At 35.7% G+C, this 15,309-nt stretch overlaps 2 protein-coding genes across 8 annotated transcripts in view; one reads left to right on the top strand and one right to left on the bottom strand.

Annotated features, from left to right (window-relative positions):
- Positions 1-15,309, bottom strand: part of MED12L (mediator complex subunit 12L) — a 363,897-nt gene that overhangs the window by 64,366 nt on the left and 284,222 nt on the right. For 6 of the 7 annotated variants that reach the window (XM_032263096.1, XM_032263069.1, XM_032263086.1 and 3 more), the window contains 7 exons: positions 12,856-12,987; positions 7,749-7,976; positions 6,966-7,107; positions 5,183-5,303; positions 4,394-4,495; positions 3,589-3,702; positions 371-570 (listed from right to left, as the gene is read on the bottom strand). In XM_032263096.1, the coding sequence (XP_032118987.1) occupies positions 371-570; positions 3,589-3,702; positions 4,394-4,495; positions 5,183-5,303; positions 6,966-7,107; positions 7,749-7,976; positions 12,856-12,987 (1,039 nt within the window). The remainder of the gene's footprint in view (positions 1-370; positions 571-3,588; positions 3,703-4,393; positions 4,496-5,182; positions 5,304-6,965; positions 7,108-7,748; positions 7,977-12,855; positions 12,988-15,309) is intronic. The other variant, XM_032263074.1, reaches the window with a different exon arrangement.
- Positions 1-15,309, top strand: part of P2RY12 (purinergic receptor P2Y12) — a 47,032-nt gene that overhangs the window by 11,478 nt on the left and 20,245 nt on the right. The window lies entirely within an intron of this gene.

The raw sequence follows: 15,309 nt of genomic DNA on the forward strand, positions 1-15,309 counted from the left end.
GTACCAAAAGCTAAATTTTCTGATGTTTAATAGCTGTATTTTTGTTATGTTATGAAATAATGCAGTATTCAAAAGTAAAGAATAAAATGTAGCACCTACTCTTAAATGAATGGTTGAGAACAAAATAGGTATATGCACCCACATTTCCACATGTAGCAAAATGTAAAAATTAGTAAATCTGTGTAAAGGATGGACATAAGTTTTTAAAAAATAATTCTTGCAACTTTTCAGCAAACTCAAAATTATTTCAAAATAAAGTGAGCAAGAAAAAAAGGACCCGACCTACGCACAAGTTTCCTACAAGTGTAAGTAGCTCTCTCCAAAAGAAGAGTTACATATTCAAAGTAAAAGGCAAATTAAATCAGAATACCTGTTGACAGATAGTCCTCAGCACATATCTAGCGTATTCTCTTAAATTGGCAGTTTCTATGGAAATGCTTTTCCCACAGGATTTTGGATTTTGTGAGGCAGTCCAGATATCATCAGCATTCCCGTCACAACGCAAACCTCTCATAGTGAAGTCATCATTCTTTAAAGAGCTGACACTGTTATTGCCAATTTTGGCATCTCCTAAGTAATAGAATCACAAAAGCAAAATCACAGAAGTTCAAAATATTGCCAAATATTTGAGTAGCAAATGAGGATAGCTTTCAGAGATTTAAAATACGTGAATAGTATTATTATTGAATAGTCAGTTGTTCAGGAATAGAAAGAATGGATCAAGAGAATAAATGCATGAACCCAGAGTAGTTTCTATCAGAAATGGAGAAAAAGCAAGTTCGAGACTCGGTCCTTACTTTGTTTGTATAATTATAATTTCACCAAACTTGGAAAGGCCATTATGAATCACACTAAATAATCACAGAACACTGGTTTCACCAATATTTCAAGCACGAATGTATTCAAATTCATTTGACTTATAGACAAGGAAAAAATGGGTTACTCACCCTTCTAGATGTCCCTTTTCCATTTCTTCTCTTACAATGACTTAGTTTCTATCCATAGGTCAAGAGAAAAGTTTTGCCTTAGCCCACCTTACTATCAACTTCTTGACAAGAGAGATTTATTTCCCTGGGAATGGAAAAGGGCAATGCATACTAAGGAAGCCCTGAAAAGTAGGGCATTCATTGAATAACCCCTGTTTTTCACCTTCCTCTCTGTGTCATACAAATTAGAAAACCTTACCTGATAAATCTCTAATATACTTAGTGAAATGAAACTAAGGAAAGTATTTTCCTCATAACAAAGTTCTGGGAAAGAAACTAAATAGAATGTTTGAATAGCTAGAAATAAGAAATCTCTAGCCATGAAAGACAAATAACTATCATATTTTAAAACTGAGAGAGTAATAAAAATTCAAAATAAGTATTGCCAAATGACAGCAATTGCCTGTTTATTCACAGAATCAGAGGCCTGGACAAAAAAATTTTCCAGAACCAACAGATGATTTTACAGTAGGCCTTCATTGCCTGCTGTAAGTGGGCAACACCATGCCCAGGTTAATGCAAAAGGCCTTTTAAAACCCACAAGTCAACCAAGAAAAAGTTTTGACTTTGCCAAAAATATTTTGAAAAATCTGAATGGCTTAGAGTATTTACTTATAGAATCATAAGTGGAAGAGAGGAATAAATAATGTATTTCAATTTATCAATATATAATCATATGTTTCTCATTAAAACATAAACACAGAGTGCTAACTTCACTTTACCCACAGGATTTAATTTAATTCAATAGATCACTTCAGGAGTTGAAAGACTAAATTCTAAAAGTACCGAAATTTAGTATGTTTCACTATCATTAGGTGATGTAAACAACTACCTCTATACCTGGAGTTAAATTATAGAAATTTAAAACCAAATTTGATATAACAGTCCCAACTCCCTAACTCAAAATATATCCTGGTGGATAGGAATTGAAAGAGTTGGTTAGGGCATGGTGGGGTGGATAAATTGGAACTTCCACAAATAAGAAAAGAGAAGAAAGGAAAAGAAAAGAAAGAGAAAAAACCAACTTCACTAGTCCCATACTAGGAGATCCTCAATTAGGTTAGATGTTAAGATGACAGAGAAGGAATGAGAGTCTGTGCCAGACCTTCCGCAATTGCATAGACAATAGAACACACTGAGTGTTCAGTGCCTACCTGGCTCCAAGCTCTGGTGACATTAAACTGGCCTGATCCTGACTTCTTAGACCCGGGGAATCCTCCAAATTATGTGGATATTTAAAGAGGTGGGCAAATTTTTCTTGAGATTAGACCAATCCTACAAATCAAGGGGCCAATGTCTAGAAGGTACTCATCTTGGTTTCTGCCATTAATATATTTGTCCCTTATGGATTTACGCTTTCAACATAATTTTATTAAAAACTGATTCTTTGCTAGTTTCTCTGATGAGCGCTAGAAATACCACAGGTAAAAAAGCCAGTCCCTATCTTCATGTTCCCTACATTTATTTATTAAGTAAAACTGACCAGCTGACTTTCTTTCAGATATGATCACAGTAGGGAAATTTTGCTCACTGAAATGAGCATTTAATGTTGACTGTATAAATCTATAAGCTCCTACACTCAGAGGCGGCTATGGTCCTCAAGGTGGCTCTACCTTCCCTTTTTACCACAAAATTCACAGGCCTGTGTGTGTATCCTTTCTTAAGGTGAAGTTTCAATAGTTTGTTCTATGAAAATTCTGTTATCCTACCTCATCATCACCAAATAACATTTCCCAAGCAGGGCAAGATTATAGCCCGAAATATGTTATTTAGAACTCATCTAAAGCAATTCCTATCCACTCAGTAACTCCTGTTCTAATGAAGGTAAGCTCCTTCTGAACACAAGAGTCAAGGCCAAAAGGAAGGTACCCAAGGCTGGAATTAGGCAGTCTGATTTTAAGACTTTCTAATCATTCAAATCCTTTGTGATTTATAGAATAATGTTTTAATGTATTACCCTGTATATGAACAGAAAAGGCAGTGCTATTATTCCAGGAGAATGCTTACAAATAAGAAGGTAAAGAATATCTTGGACATTATGAATTAAGTGAAAAATATTATTGTGAAATCTAATATTGATTTATCAATAATATCAACATCATTGCAACTAATGCCTGTGTCATCAAAAAACAAAGTTACAAGGAAATATACTTGTTCAGGGTCATAACAGAAGCAGAAACACTAAGACTAAAACTCAGATTTTCTGGTATTCTGCTCCTGAAATATAATCTGGATAAAATGCAAACAGTTAGGTGACCAAGTCATCCCTGTCTCTCACAAAGTGTGATTTCTGCCACCGAAGCAAGCAAAACAACCCTGTGGGTCTGAGAACCTATTTTATATCAGAATGAGGCACTATGCAACTAAAATACCATAAAAAAATATTATATGTAAGTTCCCCCAGAGGCACTGTGGATAAGGGACAGCATCTTCAGAGTCTCATGTATTTGGTCTGGGAGAAACCAACTAATTTTTCCAGGAGAATAAGCGATCGAACAGTATCATGTTTCCAATAATATTACTAGATTTAAACCTGAGAATAAATTATTTGGCTTTCATTTCTTGTGATTAACCAAGAAGCTTAGGGTCAGAATAATCTTACCAAGCATCATAATTGCTTTTAAGACAGCAAACACGGCTCCCACTTCAATGCTGTTGTGAGCAGCGGCTAAGAGGTGTCTATCACAAGATGATCTTATTCCGGGGAAAGGTTTGCCTACAAAAACAACAAATTTTTAATAGCCACATCACCGTCATTAACAATGTTTTATAATTATTTACAGATAGTCAGCCTTTCATTGTTAGACTGTTAGTGCTTAATTGCCATTAGCTTGCTTTAATTGAAGCTTCATGGATTCACTAAGAAACACTGCCAGGACTCCTCCCCACTTATCCTTTTCTTTTTATTAACTAAATCACTGTCTTTCCTTCTGAGAGAGACACATCAATAAGATTAGTAGGACCTTCACATACTTGTGTTGATTCTCACACAGACACATGTGTATCTATATGGAAATGATTTTTGAGAACAGACTTCACCAACACCTCCAAAATTCTTACCTTATTCCTTTTACTTAGTAAAAGAATAAATGAATCACCATTGCCCTAAGCTGCTGCACAGTATGTGAGAGAACCGAGCTGCCCACCAGCATGGCTTGGCCTAAGAGCAGAGGTATTTTTATTGCTTATTAACTCTTGATTCATATTTCTCAATACATCCTGATATTACATGGATGGAAGGTGCTGACAGCCTTCTCACTGAATGGTATTATGTCACCCCTTCATCACCCCCAGGGCAAGCCCAAAAAATTAGGAAGGAAATTACAGAAAGGGACAGCCTATTTGGTCATTTTGGACCCTTTAGCTACTAACAAAAAGGTAATGAGATTCTTCGGCAGTCAGCTCACCCGTTGCTTGAGGTAAGAAGCAGGCCTGGGGAGCTCGGAAGAGATGAAGCAGGAGTCGGCATGTCATTCGCGCCCCAGGCTCGGCGTCCGCATCTCCACAAGCTAGGAATGGGGGATTGGAAAAGCAAGTTTTCTAACACACTCAGGAACAAGTCCTCCACCTAAATTTCCTGGAATAATTTAAATAAACTGTCCTTACAGTAAGAAAGTAAGGCCCTGGCTATTTTTCTGAGAAATCTTAGTGCTTCCTTAAAACAGATTATAACACAGCAGCTTCCCATCGTTTTCATGGGGATCCATGTTACTTTGTATAAAACAACTATTACAATTATATCATATCTACCTTGATACTATACCACTTCCCAATATACATACCCTCAAATATTCCTTTCCCTGTGTTTTAGTTGTTGTTGTTTGTTTGTTTTTAAGACAGATTCTTGATCTGTCACCCAGGCTAGAGGGCAGTGGTGCGATCTCAGCTCACTGCAACCTCCACCTCCCAGGTTCAAGCAATTCTCCTGCCTCAGCCTCCCAAGTAACTGGAATTACAGGCACACACCATCATGTCCAGCTAATTTTTGTATTTTTTTAAGTAGAGACAGCCTTTCACCATGTTGGCCAGGCTGGTCTCAAACTCTTGACCTTGTGATCTAACCGCTTCAGTTCCCAAAATGCTAGGCTTACAAGCGTAAGCCACCAAGCCCAGCCCTTCCCTGTAATTTAATGTTAGAAACAACTCCATCAAGACAACAATGAAATAGCAACTGATGTTCCTGGATGCTGCCTTACCTGCCGCTAGAAGAGAGGGAAGTGCGACATGCTGCACGACGTCCTCCAGAGAAAAACACTGTCGTGCTATCAGAATAGCAATGAAAGTAGCTAATGAATCATGGAATGAAAGGTCACTCACCTTCAAGAAAAACATTGACAGGTTTTAATACTTAACAACCTTTTAAGCAGTATCTCAGATTAATAACTAAGAGAATGTAGGCAATACCAATAAGATCTCAAATCCCAACATGAACCAACAGAGAGAAATGATAACATATCATGATGATTATCCTCTAGGCCTATTTCTATTTTATAAAGCAATGAATGAGGTTTACCCACATTTCAATACTATAAGAAAATATTGAGCTTTGACTTGCACAGATGCAAATGAAAAATAAAACAACAAAAATGCAAAATCAGAAAATCACTACAAGGTGTAGCATCATTAAAACATTTTGGCAGAGTACAAGATAATATCATTTAAGAGTCCATTAAGACCATTAGGAAGCAAGCAAAAACCAGGAGGTTCCCCCTAGTTGAAAAACAAGACTCACTAAGGTTTTGGAGTTCCTTTCAGTGACAACTACTAAGGATTCTTTAATATGATTAAACCCAATTTTAAAAACAACTCTGAAAGTTTCCAATCATCTCTTAAATTTAAAAAGAAACAAGAACAAGAGACAGAGGGGGAAATTAATTTAGTCACAGTGAAATCTTTACCTTTCTAGATTTCACACGACCTTGGCAGAAAATAATAAGAAAAACAACTACAATAGCAACCTTCATATTGATTCGTACCATATGCCAAGGACTATGGTTAATTTGCAAAAGTCACCTCATTTATTACCACATCATCATAAGGTTCACACTATTATTAATTCCAACTTTTTTAGATGAGGAATTGAAGCAGAAGGTAAAGTGTAACTTAAAAAAGCAACCAAGAGATTAAGAAACTATATTAAAGATAAAAAATTTAAGTCTCTCCTTTCCAGAAAAGTGGCCATATCTATGAATTTTATATACATAAATTCATAAGTCCTCATATAATGAAGACATAGAGATAGGATTGTCCAACTCATCCTGGTTAGCAGAATTCAGAAATAAACCTTCAGCTGAGAGGCAGGTGTAAAAATGTGTAAGAGATACTAATGTATGACAAAGGCTACTCCAGTGAGTGGTAACAGGAAGAAGTAAAGAATCAAGACAGATTTTTAAAGAAATACACACATCATGGATGCAACATGATATCCAAGGAAGTCAGCGATATATACAAGGGGTATCTCTTCATCATCTTCCAGACATAGTTGCCAAAAAATACTGGACACCCTCTGAATCTAGACTTGATCATTCTTATGTAAGCCAACAAAACCTTTTTTGTATACTGCACCTTAAACTTAAAAATATCAAAGTGGCTCTCTTTAGAATGTGAATTGCTTTGGTTAGATTACATCCCATGCTATGAGGAACCGAGGGCACATGAGATATAAACAGTAAGAAAAAAGCAGCTCTGAAGAGACCATCCATATGGAAGAAATCTCAACTAAATGGAAATTTCAGGAAACAAAGAAATTCTTGGCACCTCTGCTACAGATTAAAATATGCATTCTACTTATTTTTTTTTTCCAAGTATTCAATCCTTGGCAATGTCATTGTGGCTTATTGCTTTTGGACAGAGAAAGAAAAAATATCTTATAACATTTCAGTTGAATCAATTACATAAAAGCCAAAAGCAAAAAGATTACCCGCTAAATAAATATTTAATTGCGCAGTTGAATTTTTAAATGAAAAGAAAGCTACTTACATCTACAGTGCAAAGCACATCATTAAACCCCCACACGTGATTTGAAGAACAACAAAGAGCCTTCAGAACCCCCAGCCATTCTGAACTAAGAACAGTGCAGCAAGCTGTAAGCTCAGAGGAGAAATTGGCTATGTCATTAATTCTAGAAAAGAAAAAGAAAACATAGAAAATAATCTTGTACAAAAGAGAAATACTCACATGATATACTTAACATAAATTTCACTATCATCAAACAAGTCATTCGTTTTCTTAGATTTGCAGATAAAATAAATACTCATTTGTCAAATAACTTAGAACCTCGAGAAGATAAAAGTAAATGGCTTCAAATGTTTTCACAATTAATTCTGTTAAGCAACAAACAATAATCAGTACATACTGAATCAGATAATTTCATGAATAAATCTGAGCTACGATTTACATTTTTAAGGACATCAAAAAATTTATAGACTAAATTTATGTAATTTAGGTGGGTCCAGATACAGTTTTTTTCTAAATATAGGTATTTTAATTTGGATTTTTATTATATGTTTTTGAAAATAAATCATGTAATTTTTGGCCATATTGAAAACATCTTATGCCAGAGCAATCAGTCAGAAAGCACTGTCTCTCAGGTTAAGGAAATTATAAGATAGTGCAAAGGTAAATTCCAGAATAAAAGAAGATTCAGAAAAAGCAATGATAGCCAAATGTGAGTCCAGACAATTGCAAACGACATCAATTTCAAAGAAGTACCAAGGCCATAGCTCTTTGGTTAAACATGAATTCCAGGGTAAACCATCTCACCTGCCAGCGTCCTGATGGCCCATACATACATTCATGAGTGTATTGCAGACAAAGCTGTAGCGATTGGCCGCATTGTCACTGAGGATCTTGCCCAGCATTGAGTAGTTGATGCTGCGGGCTGAGGGATTCTCAATAAAATCCATCATGAAGTCCGGATCCCATCGCAAGTTTGAATTTGCAGGCATCACATTATTATATATGGTTTGCTTTACTTTTGAACAGGCACTACTGAGGTTATAAGAAAAAAAGTTAAAACAGAAAAATAAAACTAGAATAACTAGAAAACTATTCCACTTAAGGACATATTAAATGGCAGCAAATGTAAAGCATTTCTAGAGAAGATTCACATTATGAGTCCTTAATTTGAACTTCTTACTAATTGGTGCTAATCAGAGTACCAGGAATGCAGAAATTGCTCAATAAATATTTTCTAAATGAGTAGGAGAACAAAACAGAAATGAGGTATTTGGTTACAAATCTTAATTATCTCCTAAATATTGTCTACATTTTACATGTTTATAAAATCAAAGAAATTACTATGGCTTCCAACAACTGTGTCTTAACAATTGTTGAAAAATGTTATTACTTAAAAACAAAAAAGGATTCTATTACACATAAGGGAAATTTTGTATTACTCCTAATTACAAATCCTACAAAACTATTCCTCTAGTATAGTGTACGCACTAGAAGTTCACATGCCAAGACTATTTGGGACACTGTGGCACAGCTGTGAAAAAGAGAGGCACACTCCCTGCTTTCAAGGAACTTATGTGCTAGTAAGGGGATATGGATAATACACAAATTCTATAGAAGTGAAAAAACCACTATGTCATTCCTAAAAACTTATCATGTTGTATTTCTCAGAGGCATTAAGAGATTTTTTTTAAGAGACTGGTCTATCATATGAAAACAGCTCATGTTTCAGTGAATTACATCTGAATCAGATATAGACTATTGGAAGTATAAAAGGAATTAGACTCTATCTCCTCCAAACCTGCTCTGTGAATGAGACTGAGAGAATGATCTGATGTAAATTCTCAGATTCCACATAAACTTAGCTGTTTGTGCTTACTTTCTGTAAACAGCAAATCTATAAACAACATTCGCCTTCTCTATTCAAGAGCTATTTTATGCAGCAGAAATTATAGATTAATACATTTGGCAGCAAATGTATTCATGGTTTGAGGTGACATACGGCTTTTTTTCTTAAACCCATATTCTTATATACCTGCATAAACAGTAGCCAGGAATGAATCGCTCAAAAACGAAAAGTCATAAAGACTCTCTATCCTAAACCACTGTCACTGTCAACAGCTTTAAGAAAACAGAGATTATTCAAATCATTGTTTACCAAAATGTAGCATCAGCTCTACTCCTTCAGAATCACTTTTGAGGTGTTTGTTAAAAATATAGGATCCTGGGCCTCCACTGTACAGTCTGTATGTATAAAAAGATCTCCCACATAAATCAAGTGCCAAATAATGCTTGGGAAGCGCTAGGCTAACAGAGAGGGCTAAAGTCATCTACTAAATGGCAGCAATTACAATCTTCTATATTCTCATTCTGTGCAGACAACTTATATTTAAAAAAATATGTTGGCTGTCACTGAAGGACACAAGTTCGCAGTTCAGAGTCATGACATTTTTCAGTTTCTTGAGGCTGATTTCAAAGTTAAAGCTGTTGATGGAAATAATCCAGCATAGCACTTGGCAGTAGCTCGATCAGTGGTAAAGGTGACGAGTGTTATATCTCCCCAAATATGCCTCTCATACAACTGTGTGAATGGTGTTTCAGAAAAAATATTTCTCTCACACAACTTTATGAATAGTGCTTTAGTAAAATTACTAAAGTTGTTTATCAGTACACTGCTAGAAATCTCTGTGTATCTGGCTTTTGTTTGCCCGGTTTTCTTAAACTACAAAAAAATCTCTGACTTCAAGATATCCCAAGAAAGCTGTATTTTTTTTTTTTTTTAATTGCATTTTAGGTTTTAGGGTACATGTGAAGAACATGCAAGATTGTTGCATAGGTACACACATGGCAGCGTGATTTGCTGCCTTCCTCCCCTTCACCTATATCTGGCATTTCTCCCCATGCTATCTCTCCCCAACTCCCCACCCGCTGCTGTCCCTCCCCTATCTCCCCCCAACTGACCCCCCAGTGTGTGATGTTCCCCTCCCTGTGTCCATGTGTTCTCATTGTTCAACACCCGCCTATGAGTGAGAACATGCGGTGTTTGATTTTCTGTTCTTGTGTCAGTTTGCTGAGAATGATGGTTTCCAGGTTCAAACATGTCCCTACAAAGGACACGAGAGATCTAAAATTGACATCCTATCGTCAAAATTATAAGAGCTAGAGGAGCAAGATCAAAAAAACTCAAAACCTAGCAGAAGACAAGAAATAACTAAGATCAGAGCAGAACTGAAGGAGATAGAGACACAAAAAACCCTTCAAAAATCAATAAATCCAGGAGCTGGTTTTTTGAAAATATCATTTTTTTTTTAATAGAGAAAACTTTAGATAGTGTCAATCACCATGATGGGCCGCTCCGTAGGCCCCTAAGTAACTTCTCTATTCACTGTGTGCCAGTACCCTAAATCTCAACACATCCCACACCCAGCGCATGTTACCTGAATTACCTCATTTAACCTATTTGAACCACACTGCAGGAGTAGTAAGGGTCAAATGAGCTACTGGGGCTGTCTGAGGAAGTTCACTATTAAAAAGGTCTGTTGTAAGAATTAAATCATGTAAGAGAAAGCTCTTTGAAAAAATGTAAGCTGACACAAAAAGCTCTATGTAAAGTAAGAGAAGAACGTAAGGATTTTTAATTGTGATATAATTTCTGTAGAAAGGTATTTCCTAAGATCCACTCAAATATTTCACAAAGGATTATTCTGAAGCCTACCCCATTTCATAACACATTTCCACACTTTATCAATACCATTAAAAATATGGATTGTTTAGATATAACTATCATTCAACAGCTTTTTTTCCCCAGTGCCTACTAAGAGCCACATACTCTTCAAGGCACTGGGATATAGCACCGAAAAAAACAGAAAAAGCTCCTGCTCTCACGAAGCATACATACCAAGGAGGAGACAGACCATAAATAAATATAGAATATATTGGGGGGTAGAAAGTAGTGCTGAGGCTCAGAATGATGAGATGGGGGTGCTATTTAAAATGGTGTGCTAAGGAAGGCAGTCAGGAGCAGAGTGTGAGGCGCTCACGTAACTGAGGACAAGTATCACAAACAACGCAAGAGAAAGTGCAAAAGCCCTACCATGGGTCGTTCTTAAGAGTGATCAGTAAGGAGGTCTGTGTGGCCAGAATAAACAGAGGGAAAGGGGTAGAATAGAATATGGGACCCTGCAGATCCGGAAGGCCAGGTAGGGATGGTGAATTTTATTCTGAGTGGATGAAAAGTCACTAAAAGCCTGTGAGTCATTCATGTATTAAAAGGATCACTTTAGTGGATATGTTGAGAATGTGTTTGAGTGTCAAGGGTACAGGCAAGGAAACCAGTTAAAAGAACTCTGCAATGGTCAAAGCAAGAGGGGTCCGTGGCAGTAAAGAGAGGGTAAAGAGAGGGCAGGTTCTAGAGATACTTGAAAGGCAGAGCTCACAGAATTTACAAACAAACTGGATACAAGGTATGAGAAAGAAAAGAAAATGGTAATTGATCATTCTTTCCCCACTTCCTTCTGGATTCCAAATCTGTTTTGTCAGCTATTACTACCACTCTCCTCCTACCTATATATAGTTAATAACTGTCCTCAACATAACATTAAATAAGCATTTACTTTCCAGCACTAGTGCTGCCTGTGGGGGCAGCAAGTGCTAAGATACAACAAATGACAGGAAGTTGGGGGTGCTATTTAAAATAGGATTGGCCATGGAAGCAGAAAGACAAACGGAGTGAAGAAGTCAGCATGAAAGTAGCTTTGAAAGAATGTTCTGAGTGAGGTGATTTCAAGAGCAAAGCACAGAATATTTTCTCTTACACTTATAGTAATTTGTAATCAGAGGTTATAGCTACAGAAAAAAATAATTCAATATGAATTCTGGATAAGAGTATTGAAAAAATAAAAATATTTATAGAAATACAATTTTCTGGACTCATTAAACACTAAAATATCCTTTAAGCAATAAGATATACTGATAGGAATCAAATACTGCTATCATTATCAGGTCATGAATTTTAAGTCTAAGATAGCAAGCAGGTTAACTGCAGAATTTACAGTATATTTTTATGATTAATTCAGCTATTTTTTTCATACCAGAAAACATTAGATAGCATTTATCAAGTTGAACCTGAATCAAATACAATCTGTAACAGAGAGCAGGTTTACTACTTTTAATGCACATTGATTTAATGTTATTCAGTGAGGGTACTGGTCATTTTTTAATATTAACACATGAAAAAGTTATCTGCTAAACAGAAAATTGTTTTTGTGAAAAAAGAAGAAAAAAGAGTCTGGAAAAGTTCTAGAAAAGTAAATGGGGCTACAGAATCTTCCACGAGTCACTAGGAAATAAAAAATGAAACACTGTGATGTCCAAATGATATGCAAATTAACCCAAGTAATGCAAAAAGTCAGCTCAGAAAATGTGGATCTCAAAACCAAGAGGGGTACAAACAAAGCAAAATATAAAAAGCTGCCTCTATCTGATTTATGATTCAAATTAAATTTTAAATTTAAAACGGAAAGATACATCAAATAATCATTACTTCAGTATGACTTATCCAAAATGCACTGTCTGTACAACATATTCTATATGTTGTAAAGTCTTAAGAAATAGAACGTAAAATCTTAAGAAATACTTTATTTATTGAAGAAAAACCAAAGTTAGTTTATGACCTAACATTATTTCAATACTGGGGAAAAAAACCTATGATCACACACCTATATTGTATAATAGTCCACCTTGTATTGCCCCTGTGTATTTTAATATTCAGTTTAAACAAACCTTGACAAAATTATTGCCTAATAGATACATAATTGCAGTTAGCTTTCATTATTCAAAAGGATGACAATATTGCCAGGGTCACTAAGAAACATAGGCATGATCCTATTTGTCCTTTTGAGTGCCTTCAACCCACCTGAAGAGGTCTCCAAATTTACTTCTGAGGTGGCTACATGACACATAGAGATCATAGAGGTAGGCTAAGATGCATCTTTCAGGGGAAGAACATTCTGAGGGGTTTACGACATGCTTGACCACACCACACAACCTGAGGAGAAAAATAAACAAAGAAATGAGACACATATTTGCTACTCTATAGGTTATCATTTGACTCTTTTAGAGTGAAAATATGTATGCTTTGGTAAGAAAAAAGATATCAGATTGCTGAAACTAATAACTAGAACAAAGAGTAAATAACTGAGTACAATGTAAGTTTTATAACATGACACTAAAATAGTAGATATTTAAAAAACTTCAGAAATGTCACTGATGACAAAAAACAAAAGCAATGAAAGAAATTCCTCCATAAAGAGGGTATGTATGAAGGAATCCACCAATTAAGTTGCTGTGACTGAGACACAAAAGGAAAGGTGTTGTAAAGAAACCCCTCGCCTCCTCAGTAAAAAGATTTACAATTTCAGTCAGTGTGCAAAGATTCCCAAGTTTTCTCCTTTGTAAAGGAGCAATTCTTCAAAGCAATTAATCTGGGAAACCTATTTTCAAGTGCACAAGCAGTTCATGGTTTGGAGTCACATTCCCCTTACGTATACAAACTAGGAAGACATTTACTTTTTAGTTTATCTTATCTAAAAGAGGCCTGTAACTACAGGAGTTACAAAGAATGTTGTATGAACTGTGGACAAAGAGGCCTATAACCACAGGAGGTCCACAGAATATCACAAAAGCCCCTTCTCTTTTGTGATATTCTCTGTACCTCCTGTGGTTATAGGCCTCTTTGCCCACAGTTCATACAACACAGAAGTCCATACACCGCAGATGTAAACACTCATGGTCCTTTCACCTATCTGTGCATCTAATTCCACCACAGCCTTGTATTTTGTTACAGGGCTGAGCCATTATACTACACTAATAGAGTCACAGATGACAGATTATTAAAGCTGAAAAAAGCTTTAGAAATGATCTGATTCACCATCCTTATTGCATAAGGAAGGCTGTGAGAGGCAGAAAGGTGGGGTGACTTGCTCAAAGACAAAGAGCTAGTTCTAGCAGAACCAAGAAGACAGTTTAGGTTTCCAGACTCCCAGATCAAACCCCTCTCCACTATTCAGGGGAAAGGGCAAAGTGGAGAGGGCACAGGATGTCTAGGCCAAGAAGGACAATAAAATCACAGATACCATGAGTGGAACCAAGGACATTTCTCGAAGAAACGGCAATGTAGTATCCCAAACTCTGTGAACTGACATCAATGGATGGGACTACCTGGCAGCAGGTAAAAGCTGCCAATTAGAAAAAAAGTGTCACACAATTAAGAAGAAAAGTAATGATTCAACTCGTTAACTATATAAACAAAGAAAAAACTAAGCACCCATAAAATACTGTAGAACAAAATCATGCCCTTTGCAGCAATATAGATGCAGCTGCAGGCCATTATCATAAACAAACTAATGCAGAAACAGAAAGCCAAATATCACATATTCTCACTGTAAGTGGGAGCTAAACATGAGGCACATGTGGACATAAGGATGGGAACAACAGACACTGGGGATCACTGAAGTGGGGAGACAGACCAGAGGGAAAGGTCTGCAAAACTACCTACTGAGTACTACACTTACTTCCTGGCGGTCTGAATCATACCCCAAACCTCAGCACCCTGCAATATACCTTTATAATGAATCTATACAGGTACCCTCTTATTCTAAAATAAAAGTTAAAAAAATCCTGATACAATCTATAAAGCAAAGAATTATTTTGTGACTAAAGTAAATAAATACTTATTGGGAGTCTGTTATGTATCTATCGTATAGTAGTCAGAGTTTCCTCAACTTCTTTGATTTGCCAGCAATAAGAAAAACATTTCACATCGTGACCCAGTATATGCATTCGCATAAGCACAAAAGTGAAATAATAGTTTTAGGAATAAAAAACATTTTCTTACTAATATAAAGTAAAAATATAATAAAGTTAATGTCAAATACAATTTTATAAATATTTAACAGGATAAAAATTTTAAATGTCAAACTAAATGATACGGAAATCAATTCAAAATATCAATACAAAAACAAAAAACAAACAAAAAATTGTCACAACCCATTAAGTTCATTTCATGACCAACTAATGGGTTTCAATACACTATTTTAAAAGTAGAACACAGATTAAACAGCATGAATAAGCTTCCAGTTTGAAAGATTTTTATTAAAATCTGTGATATTAATTAGCTATATGATGTAGGGTACATCACTTCACCAAACACTTAACAGGTCTGCAACTCAATTTCTTGGCCTGTAAAATGATATTAAATTCAAACTTTATAGAGCAGTTACTAAATAATTCTCTATTTCCTTAATTCTAATATGTAAATGTTCTTACATTCTAAAGTTTCTAGGATGTTTCAGATTTCATTTCATAACAT

This window comes from Sapajus apella, unplaced genomic scaffold (assembly GCF_009761245.1).
Source record: "Sapajus apella isolate SASKATOON/1434 unplaced genomic scaffold, GSC_monkey_1.0 scaffold4, whole genome shotgun sequence".
NCBI lineage: Eukaryota > Metazoa > Chordata > Mammalia > Primates > Cebidae > Sapajus > Sapajus apella.